The sequence below is a fragment of the Halichondria panicea genome, chromosome 1 (genome assembly GCF_963675165.1).
Source record: "Halichondria panicea chromosome 1, odHalPani1.1, whole genome shotgun sequence".
NCBI lineage: Eukaryota > Metazoa > Porifera > Demospongiae > Suberitida > Halichondriidae > Halichondria > Halichondria panicea.
In genome coordinates this window covers 8,819,746-8,839,124 of record NC_087377.1, presented here as the reverse complement: position 1 = coordinate 8,839,124, position 19,379 = coordinate 8,819,746, and the positions used below count along the sequence as shown (strand labels likewise).

At 40.3% G+C, this 19,379-nt stretch overlaps 2 protein-coding genes and 1 long non-coding RNA gene across 3 annotated transcripts; 2 read left to right on the top strand and 1 right to left on the bottom strand.

The window, feature by feature from the left end:
• Window positions 1-1,606: 1,606 nt before the first annotated feature.
• On the top strand, window positions 1,607-2,961 carry LOC135342164 (uncharacterized). Its single transcript, XR_010396777.1, has 2 exons — window positions 1,607-2,181; window positions 2,241-2,961. It is a non-coding gene; the product is annotated as an uncharacterized LOC135342164 (long non-coding RNA).
• Window positions 2,962-3,255: 294 nt separating this feature from the next.
• Window positions 3,256-5,080, bottom strand: LOC135341301 (uncharacterized). The gene is made up of 2 exons (XM_064537820.1): window positions 4,254-5,080; window positions 3,256-4,072 (listed from the first exon to the last, which is right to left on the bottom strand). Exons 1-2 carry the CDS (start codon window positions 5,002-5,004, stop codon window positions 3,309-3,311), a joined length of 1,515 nt encoding a protein of 504 aa, XP_064393890.1. The 5' UTR covers window positions 5,005-5,080; the 3' UTR covers window positions 3,256-3,308.
• Window positions 5,081-15,214: 10,134 nt separating this feature from the next.
• On the top strand, window positions 15,215-16,066 carry LOC135341561 (uncharacterized). Its single transcript, XM_064538151.1, has one exon. It carries the CDS (start codon window positions 15,247-15,249, stop codon window positions 16,042-16,044), a length of 798 nt encoding a protein of 265 aa, XP_064394221.1. The 5' UTR covers window positions 15,215-15,246; the 3' UTR covers window positions 16,045-16,066.
• Window positions 16,067-19,379: the final 3,313 nt, after the last annotated feature.

Genomic DNA, 19,379 nt, shown 5'->3' with positions numbered 1-19,379 from the left:
TCACTATATCAGTGTCCCACTACTATAATTAAAGCGGTCTCACGTACCGGTCTCACGCTTTACTAAATCGGTGTCCTGATTTACTAAATCGCTGTCCAGATATTTGTTCCCGCGCTGCGTGTTACTGCAGCCTTTTTAATTGCGCATGCTCAAAGATTTGCAGTATTAAAGGCATTGAGTGTATGCGAACTCACAAGGTTCATATAATATTATATAGGGCGCTGTTCCATGCAACATCGTCAAATGAAAATTGCCAAATTTACCCGCTATAATTATATATAATTATGGTGTAAAATACTCTGCATGTATATAATGTATACATGCATGCATGCATGCCTGCATGATATAGTTAAGACATGCACGCATGTGCTTTTTGTGACAGTATATTATTTTTATATCCTTGTATAGTGTTAGTTGCAACTCCCTGCATGCATGCATGGGGTATCAAGTGGGGTAAATGTAACCATGCTCTTGTATATAGGTTTGGTCAGTGTATAGCTATATATATTAGGCCAAACGTACGTTCAAACTCGTTCAGCAATTACAGTTGGACTCTTGTTAAACGTCACCAGCTACTGCAGTGCTATATATATGTTCCATCATGGGGGATTACTTTGGACATGCAGGAGCGTCTGGATGTTAGTCCAGGTGCATGATACCGGAGGGTAGAATTCAGTGTATCCATACAAACCGAGTGATTGGTCAATAATGATTTTATTGCCAGTTGCTATATGACAGCAATAAAAAGGCATACTGAGAACAAAGAGTATATACATAAGTTATAGAGTTGAGAATGAATTCTTAATCTAGACTATATACATGTTGGCTACTCAAGAGAGATCATGCATGCATGCCCCTGAAGGTGCCTCTCTGATGAAAAGGGTCCTTTCTAAACATCGATATAGTCTATATAACTCATTCTAAATGTGTTACTCAAGCTCTATATGCTGCAATGACAAAGAAGTTTTAAATTGCAGCTGCATGTATGGCCATGGCAAGAAAATAGATTTTACGTATGTAAACAAGTGATATATACATGAAAAGCATGTGAAAAACATACATGCATGCATCAACATCCCTAACCACAGGGATCTGTATATATATGATTCCCTATACATGCATGTATATGATTCCCTATACATGACGTATATATCATTCCTATGTAAAAGCAGGTTCTGCATGTAGCACAGTTATAAACCACTGCATATATACCTAACCACATACCAACGGGCAAGAATAACTGTGTGCATGTGTATACTCCCCGGGTGATTCAGTAGCCTCACTGAGTATAGGCCCGGAGTTGCAAAAAGAAGCTGTAGGTAAGTTGTTATTACATGACTGTGAAGACTATACCTATACAGCTGGCTGTTATGTACTTATGTACGTAATACTATCAAGGGCGTATAAAAGAAGAGAGGGCATGCAACTCCAAGAGCAGAATTCAAACGTGGGCGGATAAATGTGCATGACTGTGCATGAAATACTAAAAATAGACATTTCTATTTTTAGCACTGCATGCAAATGCACACATTCCTCCGCCCACGTTTGAACTCTGCTAGCTAAGTGAGTTGCATGCCCTCTCTTCTTTTATAAGCCCTTGATACTATTAATTATCGGAATTTTTAATTTGTTATGTATATTGTTGCACGACAATTGTTCCTATTAGAGCAAATTGGATAAGAGTGGATGGTAAAAGCCAGCCGTCATCCTTTAGAAACTTGATCAAGACTGTCCAGTGTTCGTTCAAATTGTTGATAATTATTGTGGAAAACAACCCATTTGCAATTTAACTGCATCCGTTTTGATCGTCACTATCATGTTTTTATACACTTACCAATCCATACACTCTTACATATTTATCCCATACAACCCCTTATATCATCTGCAAGAGAACAGTTTGTGGACAGCACGCTGGTTATATAATTACGTAGAACACTCAGTAGGTCCTATAAAATCAAAATACTGTGCATGTGAGCTTTGGTTGGTATATATACATGTGTATAAAGGCAGAATTGTTATAAAACAGCTATTATAATGATAGCATATCAAATTAGCAAGACCTTCCACATAACTATGTGTAAAATACATGTGAATAGGGTTTTAGGTTATCTGCGTCAATTTATAGGAAATATGGGACTGGATGAATTGCGAACTTTTCTGCGCTTCGTTACTGGCAGCTCGGTGTGTTCCTCTTCGAAAATATCTCTAGAATTTAATGCTCTTACCGGTTCTTCACGTAGACCCATTGCCCTCACCTGTGCACCATCCCTGATTCTATCCTCAACATACCCTTCATACCAAGTGTTTGTTTCTGAGTTCCGAGCTTGTTTGTCAAGCGAGTACTTGTGGAGAATGGACAGCTATTGACGTTTGCAATATTGATAACACTGCATGCATGTCTGTCAATGTTTTTTGGCCATAATTATTACCTTTATGACGATGTTATTGTATTGTAAAGCATTCATCGCTGTGATTTTTGTATTACTGAGTGATGTAGGTATATAGGTCCAATAAAAAGCATGCAAGCTTTGGTCCCAGGAGAATTGTTATATATAACACCTATAACTTATGAATGCAAAATTAGCAAGACCTTCTATACATGCATGCAAGTAGTACATGCATGTGCTTGCATTTGTCACAGTGAAGATATAATTATATAGTTATCTGCATGAGCTTATGATTATCATGTTGCAAGCATGCATGTAATAATTATGATTGTTCCACAAATGTTCCACGTTCAAATGCTATATGAATCAGTAGGTTGTACATAGGATTGTAGCAATTTTTCACATTGCAAATGTTTTTCTATCCGGATTCAGGTATAATTGAAGACGGTGCCACAAGCCAATGAGAAATTTGACTCAGACTAACAAACAGCATCTGTAAAACTATATGACAATATCTACCAAGTGTATATACAGTGGCTACGTACTTGCAACCTATTCCAGTATAATAATAATATACGTCCTAACATTGTGTATTGGCAGTACTACTATAATATTAGTCATACTCTTTATAGTGTGTCTATATAATTATGTGTACCTGCATCTGACAGACATTCATTAACATAAATGATAAAAATTATATACAGTGGAACCCCTCTTAACGGCCAACTGCGACATAACGGCCAGACACCCAGGTCCCAAAAGTTTGCATACAAAACAACCCCTTAACAACGGCCAAAACTTTTTGTTCTCCAATTAAAGGTGTCCGTTATAGAGGGGTTCCATGCACTGTACCATCATTCAACTTGGATATAAATTTGTAATTATTACTGGCATTACGCACTGCACATTCATTAACAAATCTCAGTTAATCAAAGTACGTAAAAAAGTAAGTGTTTCAACATACAGTTCTATCCCAAAATTATCGCTGTCTGCCAGAGGATTTACTCTTTCCTTCAACAAAGCCATATTCTCATCAGACAATGCAAGACCAATTGGGGGTATACGAACTGTGTAATCGTCATCACCCGTACTGATTTCTTCGTCTACACCATACATTTCATCAATATGTTCGAAAAAGTCTAGGGCTTGAAGTCCTCTTCTCTGCATTTGAAGTGCTCCCCGCACAAATAATTGATGTGGTGTTAGATTGTGTTCCGTTCGAACCCCATGACAGTTCCAACCCTCCATAAATACTTTCAGTGACTGGTTGATACGTGGAAGATAGACGTACTGTAAACAATACCGATGAAACATGTTATCAGGATCCAAGTAACCATGTTGCTCTAGGTAATAGAATAACTTGTAAAATATCACTGTTACGCAACGATGCATATCGCGCCAGAGGCGCTCAATCCGCTGGTTGTGCACGGAACTGCCAGTTATCATGCTGTTGCGGTCATATCCTCTACTCTCTAGCATATGTGCTGCTACACGATAATTTTCACCACCGTAGTCAGATCGCATTCTTAACGGTAGTCCAAACCGTTGGACAGCTGAAAGGAAGAGATTATAAACTGTTTCGGCAGTGTTATTATTGCTACAGCGAAGAAACACGACGAGTCTGCTATATCCGTCAATAGCCCCGTGCGTTACCATGCCCCATCTCACAAGCTTGTGGTGGCCATCTGTACGAATACAAGATATGATTAGTATGCATGTATTGTATACACAAGTCTTGCTACTACTATAATAATAAGGCTCCAACCTATATACATGCATGTACACACATCTGGGCTCCTTTATCTAAAACTTAATTGACACACATTAACCATAAACCTGGTCACACAACACCTATATATGACTTACCCATGTGCCATAGAGAGTTGGGCGAGGGAACAGAGTAAGGGCGCCGAGCAGTGAGGATTCCTCTCCATCTCAGAGCTGCATTCAGGGGATCGGTTGCGTGGATAGCATTACGCACCCTTTGTCTAGTGACAGCATATCCCAATGACCGTAGTCGCCCAATCACCAGTGTCTCTCCCATATTTGGCATTTCTCGACGCACCTGTTGGAGCTTTGTACGTAGATCACTGTCACTTATACTTCTTGCAGCACTATGAACATCTAGAATGCCGAACTCCCCTCTTCTTCTATAGATAGTCATTCGAGAGACACCCAATAGTTTACTAATCTCAGTCCAAGTGAAATTTAAACTACATAGGTATTCCAACTGGTCTTGACAAATAAATAGCTGGGGACGGCCACGTCCTACTCTCCTAGCAACCTGGGGAACTTGGTAGCCTCCGTCTGTGTGTGCATCCAACTCATCAAGTCGAGTGTACCACATTGTCTTGAGCAACACACAACTGTCCATTATTTCCTTCAATGCCGTGCAAACTTCAATCGTCTCATCATCGCCATCATCTTCAATTTGTACACGAAGGGAAGATAGAGCATGTATACAAACCTCAAACCTCTCAATAACGAACTGGGCATAACTAGTAGACTGAGTATAATCGATTTCTCTATCTACCGTAGTAAGGAAAGTCTCCATTTCTTGGAGAAATGTTTCCCATCCCCACACTCGATCTCCAGCTCCAGCTCTTTGATCAACCATTTTAATTAATGAACACCCAGTCACCTTTTGACCTTGAGCCTCGCACTCGATTACAGCACGTCTTGTAACGTTACAGCACGTCTTGTCTATGGCACGCCGTTTGTAACAAAATTCAACCAGTCTAATTACACAAAGGAAGTAAATGAAGACGTCACGGGGGGCATGTCAAACGGGCTGCGTGACCTTTGACCCCACTTGTCCCTCACAGTGCATGCAGGGCCTGTTGTTATGTGCAGTCTGGCTCCTAAGCTAGCTAGCTGTACCTTGCTGGTCACCTTCAAGATTATACTGCAGGGGAGATGTCCTGGAGTTACCTGTGCATGTGTGATAATAGAATCAGGTATTGCTAAGTTTAAATACTATTGTATCCATTGGTTAGATCGTATCCGGGCGTTTTTAATAGTCTGGGAGCCACACCATTTCCCAGGGGGAGGGGGGAAGAAGTGAGAAAAGCGTATCTGCCGGGAGAGACTCTTGCAGCATTTTAGTGTGCCGTTCTTGGAATGTAGAGATTTGTAACGTCGGAGGTTATAAGATATACGAACTTATATAGTGAGCAGTGCATGTCCTGTTGTAAATATTGATGTTAATATTTGCAGACTGCAACAAAGTTTATACTGACTACACTCATAATATTAACCATGCAGGGAAATTGGAGAAATAGTCTCAATCCTCATCAGCTTTATACTCCTGCATGGTTGCTGCCCTGAGGGGTCTAAATAAACTTCCTCTTTCCACTTTAAAGTATTCAACTCTTTCTGGTTGGAGAAACCAGTTGGAACAAATATCTCTGCTGCTGATAATTCACCATGCAGGGAGGGACATTATTCGACTACTGAATTTTGTTCGGGGGACAGTATTCACTCTCACACTAGATGAACGTTGTTACCCTCGCGACCCCGCTGCACCTAGGAAAGAACGGATTGCATATGCTCTGCTTGTTTAAAAGAACTTTCATCTCATCTATGTTTCGCTTTTTAATTAGTATAGAAGCGATAACATAACATACTGTAAACTCTCGCTATTCCAGCTCTCTAAAGTACGGCCATTTCGATATACCGGCCATTTGGTTTGGCACAGATACTGTGGCCCTGAAATGGGCCATTCGTGTACTGGCTGCCTCAAACTATATTTTTAATGTATGTTTTATTACGGTCGGATATGACGTTTGGGTGTGGTTTAGTAGAATCACCAGGCTTCACATGTTATTTCCAGGCTCTATTATAGGTACTATAGTTGTTTATGTGTTGTAATCAAGTATTACCCGTGTACCGTAGATGGGTATGTGCGTGCTGACTGTATCTAATCTATAATTATCGCATGTTTGGATAGACTGATGCTAATACAACGAGTGCAGAAGGCAGCTGGAGTGTCTTCATCACCATAGCTACTTGTACAAGATAATAGCACACCCACGTGGTATGGTGGCTTGACAGTGACGTTAGCTGAGCTGAAACAGTGTCTGCAGACTGTAGCAGGATCACTGGAATCAAAGTCAAAGACGGCTAAAGTGGAGTTTATGCATAGCAGGAAAAGCAAACTGTTAATTGCTAAGGCATTTGATGATGTGATGAATAATGTGTCCAACAGCACGTCTTGCATGCATGACGTTTTCCCTTACTTTATGACGTCCTATAGCGCTATTTATTTTTGTTACACTTGGCGTGCCATATGCCCGTCCCCATTTTATGACTACCAAAAGCTAGCCTCGGTCCCAGGCCGATTTTTTTTTAATAGAAAGAAGTTGAAAAATACGGCCTGGTATTGATTGTATCTGGGCGTGGCAGGAACCGGAAACAAAAGCAGTGATTCTTTACATTTTGTTTCCTGCTTTTTTTCTGCAATACTAAAGGTGTACGTAGAGGCATTTTACTCCCGTAAAAGTTACAGTAATGTAGCTCCGTGTCATGTTCTCAATTTATAGCTAGCTAGCTATGGCATGCAACGCGTTGTCTTGTTTGAAGCAAGATGGCCTCACTCTCATGGCAGAACAGGCCCAGGCTCTCAAGCTCCTGTTTGAGGGAAGGGACGTGTTTATCTGGTTCCCAACGGGGTATGGCAAGTCTCTCTGCTATATCAGTTGCTACCCTTTTTAATGGACTACAAGCTAGGTAGGACCAAGGCTCCTCCTGTTGACAAAAGTGTTGTTCTTGTTAATTGTCTCTCCCCTTGTATCTCTCATCATGAGACTCATGATTGACCAGGTCAGGAGTCTAAACAATAGAGGTGTTTCTGCTGCCATCCTCAGTAGCAATAAAGGAATCGACAAAGATTTGGTTGCCACTGCCAAAGAAGTGTCTTCTGGGAAGTATTTCCTGCTGTAGGCGACCTAGCGTTCAATTGGAGACGGATCGGCCTGGGGTCGAGGCTAACCAAAAGCATGCATACTGTGTAGGCTAGCCTCGATTCCAGGCCGATTAAAATACGTATTTTAAAATCGGCCTTGAATCGAGGCTATGTGTAGGCTTGACTATAGACCAGGACTCTATAATAGCGCGGCCTTAATAGTAGTCTTAGGGTCAACCAAAAGCATGCATACTGTGTAGGCTTGACTATAGACCAGGACTCTATAATAGCGCAATAGTCAGTAATTTTGAACCAGAGAGATACCGTATAGCGGGTAATTTTTGTGGGGCAAAATATTCGTGGTTTTCGTAGTTGGAGGTCTGACCACGAATATTTTACCCACGAATGAAGCGACCTTGCCTACCTTTACCTACAATCCAAGCAGCAACCACGAAAATATTACCCACGAAATGTCTCAATATTGCTGAACCACGAATATTTTGTCCCCCGAAAATTACCCGCTATACGGTAGGACCTAGACCATGTACTAGAGAGTTACTATTTTGTACCTCAGGAATCCTCTTTCTACAACGTTACTTGCATATCTGGTGGCCAGTGATGAGTAAGAGAAACAAGTCAAGACCCTTTTCCCTCTCCTACATTGATGTGTCTCCCTCAAAGTATCTTTGGTTCAGACTGGAGAATCTGGGACTATACTTTTATTGTGTCATGCAATCATGCATATCGCCATGCCGCACTCTATTGACCATCGTCTAGAATCTTATTGACTATTAATTCAATGCCTAATGGCCCTATATAAACCTTTAATTAATGGACCCGCAATGTTGATTGTGCCTATTCATCCATGATGTGCATAGGTATAGCTACACTAACATATACACAACTGCATTTGATTGTACACACAATGATTTTTTTGTCATTACATCGCTTTTACATGATTGTTGGTGTGTAGCTATTGATCATATCGTACATGAATTTATTTGCTAATAATTATGTGCAGTGTTTATATGGAGGAGTGAATCTATACTTCAGCTAAAATCATAGTGCGCATCATGCATGTAATCTGTGGGAAGTTAATTCAGTTATGAAATGTTCAGTAAACTATTTCTCCATATGCAGCATTCCCCTGGGTGAGGGGGTCTGGTTTAATGGCCTCAGGCTCTTCATATATCACAGGTGGTGGTCACATTTCAGTTTCAGAGTGCAGATTTACCTTCTCGGACCTCCTACACTTGTTAACTGCCAGCACATCGAGGACACCAAGGGACACTACAAGAACCAGAGTCAACAGGGCAAATGTGAGGGCAACAGTAGCTCCAGTTGAGAAGGATGTCACTGTACAGAACAAAAGCAGACAAGTTATGAACAAGTCAATATGACAATAATGGATATCGAAAATTAATCATGCATGTATGATTGTACATTATAATTATACTGGACAGGTATTAATGTGTGCTAGCTTGTAGTAATAAGTGAAAGTTAATTTATAAACATCTGCTCATAATTATTGTTAGAAGGAGCAGAACAAACAATGATATGCCATAATTATGATAATGTACACATTTTAACACAGCAATTCAGTCTTACTTATTGTGAATGATCCTGTCAATGGAATGGACACATTAATACTGTTGCTCCTTTGTAGCACAATCCTAATTACATACGAATACTCCACACCGGCATTTATACCATGGAATGTAACAAAGTATTGCGAGGACAGCGGGTATAGTCATCGGTGATTGGTGCCGAATCAGCCGGGGTAAGGGTGGAGATGATAATGAGTTCACTGCGAGGATAACTGATCACAGGTAGGGTTAGAGTGACAGTGTAAACTGGAGCTGACGTTTGCTGTCCAGCACTGCTGATGATCATTACAGATGGAACTGGGGAGAAAAAACTGTATGTGCATGTTGTAGTGATAATTATAGATTGACTTACTAGGTGCTGTGGTGAACGTTCCAGTCACTGGTGCAACCACATTCATTATATTGTCAGTACAAAGGATAATCCTTATGCTGAAGATGTAGACAGTAGCTGGCTTCAGGTTATTGAATGTCACTGTATAGTTTATCGAGGGTCTTGTAAAGTTAGCTATTGATAGGAACACCTTCAGACGAGATGATCAGTAGTGCCTCAGGTGGGTACATCGTTAGGGGGTAGAGTGACTATGACACTGTGACTGGTAGCAGTAGTTACGCCTTGAGTTACGTTAGAGATTTCCAAGCTTGGAACTGAATTTTAGCGTATGTGCATTCTCACCAATGTAATTGGCTGAATTAGAACTGCTACACGCTCCATTCACGAACATCACAGTGACTTGAGAATAATTTGACTATCCTCCACTTCAGGCAAGTTGATCACAAAAAAGACACCAGTGAAACTCATAATTGAGGAAACAGCTCCATTACCGCTAGTGTACTGATAGGTACGTGAAGGCACCTCAGATTCCTGCATAAGATAATAGTATCACACATGCATAATTACCTCACAGAGTGATTGTACGCCCTTACCTGAACAATGATCCGCAAACTTATGGTACCACTAGTCAGAGTGGGAACATTGGAGTAGGAAAATCTAGATTGTACAAATACCACTTATAAATGATTACGCTTCATTTATAAGTGCTATATAAATTTCACACCTCAAAAATGTTGTGTTACTGAGTGACGTACATGTAATAGTTGTACCTTGTTGCCCAGTGAGCGGGCAGATCAAAGCAATCCAGTGCTCAGTATATGACATGTTGCATCACTACCATGGCAACCATATATTGCACTGCATTATAATTGTATGGGTCTATACATCACTACACTGTTTGAAAGTAGTATACAGAGCTATAGAGACAGCAACAAACCTGTAAAGCTATATATATAGATCTATATACTATAATAGTGTGAACCGTGTGACCTCACACTAAAAAAGAATTCTTCATGTGCTGCTGCATGGTCTCTGTGGTACTTTCAAACAGTGCAACAACGATGTAGATGTGTGTAACACAGTACCTGAACGTGCAAAACACCCTCAAGTGAAAATTTCTCTTTTAGTGTGAGGTCTGCAGGTTCACACTAAAAGAGAAATGTATAGCTGTACAAATTGTTACTTGTGCTGTTGGTTTCTGACCGTCTGTGGTACTTAAAAATGGTATGGTATAATGATGTATGTGTAACACAGTGCCTGAACATGCAAAACACCTCTGGTGTAAAATTTCTCTTTTAGTGTGAGGCCCGCAGGTTCACACTAAAAGAGAAATGTAGCTGTACAAATTGTTACTTGTGCTGTTGGTCTCTGACCGTCTGTGGTACTTAAAAATGGTGTGGTAATGATGTAGATATGTGTAACACAGTGCCTGAACATGCAAAACACCTCTGGTGTAAAATTTCTCTTTTAGTGTGAGGCCCGCAGGTTCACACTAAAAGAGAAATGTATAGCTGTACAAATTATTACTGGTGCTGTTGGTCTCTGACATTCTGTGGTACTTGAAAATAGTGTGGTATAATGTGTGTAACACAGTGCCTGAACATGCAAAACACCTCTGGTGTAAAATTATCTTTTAGTGTGAGGTCCAGCGGGTTCACACTAAAAGAGAAATTTAGCTTTACAGGTTTTTTACTGCCTTCGTGGTAAAATTAAACTATAATTATGTAAAGGAGATCATATACTTGTTGTGAGACTGCATGCACGTATATTATTGCATGTTAGTCTTAATAGTGACATTGCATGGAAGTGAAACAAAAGCCTGTGATCCTGTGTATATAATTATAGGCTATAGCCATGCAGGATTTTGTTTGAATTTTATTGAACAATGTTATTCAAAAGGAATTGTACTTATAGGTAGTCACGTATAGCTATAATCCTATAAATGTACTTCCCAATAATTATAGTAAAAGTATAAGAGTATTGCATGAGCTAAAACGTGAGGTTGTGAGCTAGCTGTGTTTCACAATAATTATAATTATGCATGGGAATTAAAACAGCACCTTTAAAAATTTAAAGTTGTATGATGCACTATAGAGCATACTGAGAGAGGCAGATTGTGTTCCACATGAAATTTAGGTGTTCTAATAAAAAAGAGTGCCTATAATTATATATATGCATGAGTTTATTCTAGAATTCTTGCACGGTGCTGCTATATGGTTATTGTATCTACCAGTCAGATTGTTTCGTGTTCTTTTTGCTTTTAGGTAAGCCCTGCAGGGTGCCTGCCCTTGTGTCTGATCATCATCATCACTCGTACCGTTTCTTGGGCTAACCCGGTATAGAGCGTTTCTTGTTTGTGAGAGTGAGCTTATAGGGATGCATTAGTCTGCTGACATCAATCAGCAGCAGGTATTTGAACTTCATCCAGGCATCGCTCGGAAATGAACCACACAATTATTTCATGGAATATAATTCTCAGCATTCCTTGGAATTTGACAAAGTCCCCTCTCGAAGTAAAACACATAGGAATGTTGGGTCTTGTGGATTTTAGGACAAGATACAGCTTCGTGATCACTCCCATGGATTCTTTCAGTTACCATAACTTGAAATGTTGCCGGTGAGCACTAAGTCGAGTGTGTTTTTTTGTCTTGTCGGAGCTGTTACAATTTGGTGGAGGGAGTAGAAATATGCACTGACCGGAGTTGTCATTCACTATACAGTGCATCCAATCTATAAGAGTTAGAATATACCACAAATTAATGTGTGAGTATAGTGGTATACTTAAGTATAAATATGGAGAAAGTCGACTGATCCGTGTAGGTAAATGAATAAGCTGTGGTGATTAATAAAACAGTGTTATATATATATATATATATAGTGGCCATGCATGGGTAATCAGTTAGGGGGAGAAAAGGCCTATAAGGTTTCCGGTTATAAGGCCGGTTTGGAACTTTGTCACAACATCTATAGATAGTTTGGCTATCTTGTGAAAGGTTCTATGTTGCTTAAATATATCTACACATCCTCCGCAGTGCTCAAAATTGCTAGTTTTTAGTGCCATTTCAGTTAAGGAGAGATTTGAAGAAGATCTCACAGCTAAGGTCCAAAAATTACACCGAGTAAGCTTGAATAAAATTAATTGTCTAACTTTTGATAAGAAAAGTTTGTCCATGCAGAAACTTTAGTTCCAGAGATAATTGATGCTACACACCATCACCCCCATTTTTCACCTAAAATGATTTCCCACTATACAACAACTTTTGGGGAAGTATTTTTGTATATATATCTTTTAATTTATCGGACAGCAAAAAATAATTATTTTGGAAATTGTCCTTGTATAATTGGAACAGATTTTTATAGAGCATGCAAAGTGTCCGGAATAATTAGAACAATTAAGCAAGCAGCTACATGCGAGCTAGCTAAGTTTAATAGAACAGTGAGCGACTGAATAGTTGCACTATAGCTAATATAGTATGTTATATATAGTTATAACACGGGCACAAGGGATGTATGGAATATATTGCACTGAAGCACGAGGGCGTATACCCCGAGGGCTGCATGTTCCGAGAATGCATGCATGGGTGTTCCGATTATGCTCCTATATAATATAGTATGGCTAAGAGTGCAATATGGGATTAATAGCACAAGTAACAAGCAATGCATGGCAAGGATATACTAATTGCACAAGGCGTAGCCGAGTGCTATTAACCTTGCCAGTGCTTGTTATGAGTGCTATTAATCCCTTATTGCACGAGTATATAGCCATACTATTGATTGTTAATCGTTGTGATGCAGTTTTAAGGACATTTTTAGCTGCAGTTTCAGTAAAAAAAATTTGCTGCGGCCGTAACTCAACTTTTCAAGGTATTGTCGGGAATATTAAAGCACTGCATGGAGTGTCCGTTGTATTAGAACAACGAAAATTGCCCAAAAGAGTGTCCGGGGTAATTAGAAGTGTCCGATAAATTAGTAATTATTATGGTAGCTTATTCATTCACCTATATACAATGGTATTATATATATATATATATAATTATATCAGCACAATTTCTAGAAATGTTCCAATGTTGATCAGATATATAAGTATACAACTATAATTATACTCACCTATTTTGGTATCCTATATAATTTATATGTACTCTCTATATAGACTGGATGCACGTGCACTGTATGTCACATAGATTCGATGCAAGTATAGTCTCCAATTGATAGACGGGATGTTAAAGTCTTCGCCAATGATCACTGCATGGGCATGATTCTGAATATGAAAAAATCGTTGATAGAGAGTTCCTGAGGAATGTTAGGTGGATGTTGGACGAGCTTGGAGGTCGATAGAAGACTCACTAGCACTTTTAGCTGATGGTGTAGGGTGACTTATTTCCACCCATATATAGGAGTTCACTCTGACAGTCGGTTTCAAGGTCGTGGAGCCTTGTTGCAGGGATGTTGTTGCGAACCAGAAGCATATTATAATCCCTCCCCCTTACCAATTTCTGTCTCTCCTGAAGACAGAATGATTGGGGACCATTAGTTTTGTATCTGTGTGTTTCTGTGACAGCGATAATATCAATGTTTTCTCCTGCGTGAAGATCTCGTAGTTCTCTCCTGAAGACAGAATGATTGGGGACCATTAGTTTTGTATCTGTGTGTTTCTGTGACAGCGATAATATCAATGTTTTCTCCTGCGTGAAGATCTCGTAGTTTGTTTGCAACACTCCTAGCATTAAACAATATGCCTGACTTCGTGGAATGGAGTGAATAGTTGACGCTGTTTGAGGAGGAGTTGAGAGTTGTGGAGAGATAGTGGGTAGGTGATGTTGCATCCATTGATGTGCTCGGAGATAATGTGATGGTAGTGTCCCTATATAAGGTAGTGCATCCGAATAGCATTCAGTTCAGTGATATCAGCAGCAGCAGTGTTCACACTCAGGTTGGTTTATTGCATAGACAATTAAAGTACACAGTGACACACACTGCAGTGCTGTGGCTCTGGCTGTTGGCTGCATTTATTGGCCGGTACAGAACCCGCTAGCAAATTGAACCCCGCTGCGCCACTCCTATTGCCACGCCCATTATTTAATTTCACTTCCGGTATTTCTCTTTTAGTCGTTTAGTGGCCTAACATGCGCGCCTGTGTATATATCTACTACTCTCCAGTTGTTGATATAGGTACATTTTGCTGTGGGCCAGCTTCAGTAGCCTCGAGACCAGCCGTTTGTTATCTGAAAGAACGCCTGGTCAAGTTCCAATGTAGCACTCGTTCTAGTGTATTAGAATACAGGAATTTTTTGGACCGATAATTGCCCGCACAAGGTGTATTACTCATTACGATACTGTAAAACGCTGACTCAGCTGAACAAGTTGCACATTGGAACTTGACCAGGTTCTTTCATATACGAAAGGCTGGTCTCGAGGCTAAAGCTTCAGATTCAGAAAATCCGGTAATAAAATTATAATGACTCATCTCTGCAGATCTACAGCTGCAAGATTGTGAAGAGTGCTAAAGTATAAATCAATGTGCATGGACTTACATGGGCCTTCTTGACAGCAGGCTGAAATGGATTATGCAGCTCACATTGGCCGATAATGAAAAACCAGGCTGACAGCTCATCAACTATATACTCAGTGGAGCTTGGGGCAGCATATACAGCACAAGTGTTGGAATACGGAATAGAACTAATTGCTCGACGACACTATAGTGTCACGACATCATAAGGACAAAATTACTACCAGCCCTGTGTGGAAGAGCAGCCTCCAATGACACAGAAAGGGACCTGCTGGCACTTCCAGCTAGGCTAGGTGGAATAGACAACCCAACAACTCTGTCAGACTCGGCCTACTCTGCCTCCAAACAAATCTCTGCGCCCCTCTACAATCTCATACTAAAGGGACTACACACACGCGGCTCTCACAGAGCAGTTTACTGCAAAGTTAGAGGTCAAAAAAAGAAAAAGGGAGCTCAACGTCACTTCTGCCAACCAGCTCAAGTCAAACCTACCACCTAACCTCCAACGAGCTATGATCTTATCCCAGGAAAAGGGAGCCTCAAACTGGTTAACAGTACTACCAGTGGAAGAATTTGGCCTAGCACTGCACAAAGGTGCCTTCAGAGACGCACTAGCACTCAGATATGGGTGGCAACCCAATGGCACCCCAATCACATGCGCTTGTGGCACCAACTTCAGAGTGGAACATGCATTATCATGTGCAAAAGGCGGCTATCCCTCCATAAGGCATAACGAGATCAGAGACTTCACGGCCAACCTCATGTCAGAAGTTTGCCACAATGTCGCCATAGAACCACACCTACAACCCATCGCCGGCGAAATTCTATCAGGTGCATCTGCCAACACACAAGATGGTGCCAGATTAGACGTGGCAGCAGATGGTTTTTGGGGAAGCAGGTTTGAGAGAGCATTTTTTGATGTTAGGGTGTTCAACCCGTACGCTCCCTCAAACAGGCAACCGCAACTATCCACAACCTACCGCAAGCATGAAAACATAAAGAAGAGAGCCTATGACCAACGAATCAGAGATGTAGAAAACTCGACCTTCACTCCCCTCATCCTGTCAAGTACCGGGGGCCTTGGACGTACCGCTACCTCCACCTACAAGAGATTGGCGTCTCTCCTGTCAACAAAATGGGACCAGCCCTACAGCACCACCATGGGATGGATCAGATGCAGGCTGTCCTTCTCTCTCCTCAGATCAGCCATCATGTGCATTAGGGGGGCCCGATCAAGCCAAGGGCACGCCACCAGACAGCCCCCTATCGACCTAGTGACAAGCGAGTCCCTGGTCCCACCACACCCATGAACTAACTACACATGACTTATTTGCCTGCATGGTTCCTCATTATTATTATTATTATTCTATTATTATTATTATTCATTACTATTCTTTTGTACATGTACGAGATGGAAGAGCTTTCACGAAAAAAAAAAAAAAAATAGTGTCACGCACACACACGCATTCCAGACACACCCACAGGCACAGTGCCACACCCATAATGCTCTTCATTTCCTATTTTTCAGGCATTTCGGATTTTCGGATTTGTGGCACAACATGCGCATAGGGAGTCATTCACTCCTGGGGGAGTCCTCACACCTTAGGCAGGAATGACCGGGGGGGTCACTCCCACTGGGGAGTCATTCATTCTCTGACACCGGTGTCATAAAATTTTAGGCCCCCATGAGATTGGCCCCCCCCGGCCTAGAATTTTAACATTCTAGGCCCCCTCTTAAAAATTTAGGCCCCCCCAATAATTATTATTAGATCCCAATTGTGTGTGTTTAGCAGGGAATTATGAGCCATAATCTCATAGTTTCTCAGGGAATTATAAGCTTGAGGGTATAAAGTACAAGTACTATTTTTGAATGTACAGAAATGATAAAAAAGCTGTAGCTGCATGACAATTAGCTATGGCTGTTCAGTTTTTTCACTACCAGTTTCTATAGCGTTCGCTGGGTTGATGGTAGGGTTCACCAGTATCTTTTCTTGTCGAGGAACACTAAGAGCCAATGATTTTAACAGTTCTGGGTCCATTGTCACAAGCATGAAAGCACGTCTTCAACTTGTAACATTTGTCAACTTCGTCCTCCTGACTTCTGTTTCTATCCTGCAGCCATGTTTCAAATTGCAGTAGACTCCTGTGTCTTTTTAGGAACGATAGTGCACTGTAGTATTGCTGCAAGCTGTTCCTTGCTAGCTAGCTAGCTGGGATCACTAGCCTCCAACTTTTAATTGCTTCCGGAAGCGGGGGCGTAGCTTCATGATATAATGCATGATTTGAGAGCACATGAATTGTGTGTGTTCCGTGGTAAGGGATGACGTAAGTAAAATAACTTATACCCTGAGCTGAGCCATGCCTTGCCTCGAGACCAGGCCTGTTGATCTTTACGTATACCTCTCAGCTTTTGGAGTGATAGTTATTGCGCGTGTACAGTGTAATCTCGCGGACCCTTGGAGACCCTGGTATATTATAACCTCTGGCTTGCAAGACTATGTACAGTGTGTTATAATTTTGGCGGGTAATTATTTTTCAAGGGTAGACTCTATAATGAACAGGCACTTTTTGCGGTTGATATTTTCGCGGGTTGGTGCAATTTATGAAATGCACATTGACAAAACATAATTATTAGCACTCGAAGATTATACCCGCCATATACATGTACCATATAGGTAGATATGCATGTGTGTGTGTGTGTGTGTGTGTGTGTCCACAAAGTTCCTTACATCAAGGTAAATTCCTTACAAATGGCAGTGGCGTAGGCAGAGGGGGGGCTGAGGGGCTAGAGCCCCCCCCTTTTGTGCTTTATCAACTCCAACTCAGCTTAAATCACCGCGATTTGTCAATGTATTCTGCACTGTACTGTATGCATAGTTACTAGAATGATGTCATTGAATGGAAATGTGGGCAGGGCCATCTAATGCGCATACTGACTGCTGAGGAAAAGTGATGACCTTTTTTTAGTATTATACTCTGGCCCTGCCCTTTCCAAAATCCTGGCTACGCCACTGAATGGCAGACTGTGAGTTGAGTGCATGCGGTTATATGGGTTGCATGTATATGTGCATTCTTTACGTAGAGATAAATTCCTTACACATGCAGCGTCTGTTGTGTATACATGCATGTATATACATGTCCTAAAAGTTCCTTAAATGAATATAAATTCCTTACAATGTGTGCCAATCACACATACATGCATGCATGCATGTGGGTGTGCATGTGTACATAATTATGTATATATTTATATATAATGTCCCTGACAGTTCCTTACATAAGGAGAAATTGCTTACAAATATAATTATAGTTGCAATTTCGTTGTATGCATGCATATGCATGCATGCATGTGTATGTCCTGAAAGTTTCTTACAATAAGGAGAAATTCCTTACAAGTATTGTGTATCACATGTGCATGCATGTATGCATGGGTGTGCATCACATGTGTATATGCCTGAAAGTTCCTTACATAAGGAGAAATTCCTTACAAATAAATTATGGTGTCCAATTTTATTGTGTATCACATGTGGGTGTGCATCACATGTGTGTATGCCTGAAAGTTCCTTACATAAGGAGAAATTCCTTACAATTAAATTATGGTGTCCAATTTTATTGTGTATCACATGTGGGTGTGCATCACATGTGTGTATGCCTGAAAGTTCCTTACATAAGGAGAAATTCCTTACAAATAAATTATGGTGTCCAATTTTATTGTGTATCACATGTGGGTGTGCATCACATGTGCATGTGTATGCCTGAAAGTTCCTTACATAAGGAGAAATTCCTTACAAATAAAATATTAGTGTCCGCATTGTGTATAATTATACATGCATGCATGCATGTGCATGGGTGTGCATGCATCACATGTGTGTATATGTTCTGAAAGTTCCTTACATAAAGAGAAATTCCTTACAATGGTTTAATTGGATGCAGGAGCGCAAAGAAGATATTATACAGCTGTTCAACTGACTGACATGCATGCACTAAGAAGAGAATTTTACTGGTATACTTATACGTTATGTGCATGCATGTGTATATATATGCATGCATGTATAAATTATACTAACCCTAACCCTCACCCTATATACATGTTATTTATTGATACACGACGATAAAATTATATTTTATTAGCACTACATGTATATAATAATACACTGACTTTGCTATATTCATTACGATCAATCGATAATCGCATGAATAAAGAATATATAATTATGATGTGATTAAATGATTTACTGCCAGAAAAAAGAGTTGAAATCAACATAATGCATGCACATGCGCATGCTGAAACGCAAAACAGATTATATATAATTATATATAGTCAGTCGTATTTCGAATTATTAAGTTTCATTAGTCAATGCTTGAAAGAACATTTCCATTTCCTTTTGAGTACGTACCCTTTTTGATTACATATAATGCTTATACATGAGTCATTTTAAAATTAAAAAAGACGCACATGCATGCATAAACATTCACCCCTTGCGTTAAGCTTCATCGCACAGCGGCAAAACAAACTTTTACCGTAATTACATATAATTATAATCTTGAATCTATATACAGCATATGCAACGACAATGTTTTTGTCGCCTTCTACAACTTTCAACTAAGTAGTAACTCATTAGCAGTTCAAGCAGTCCATGAAAGTGTA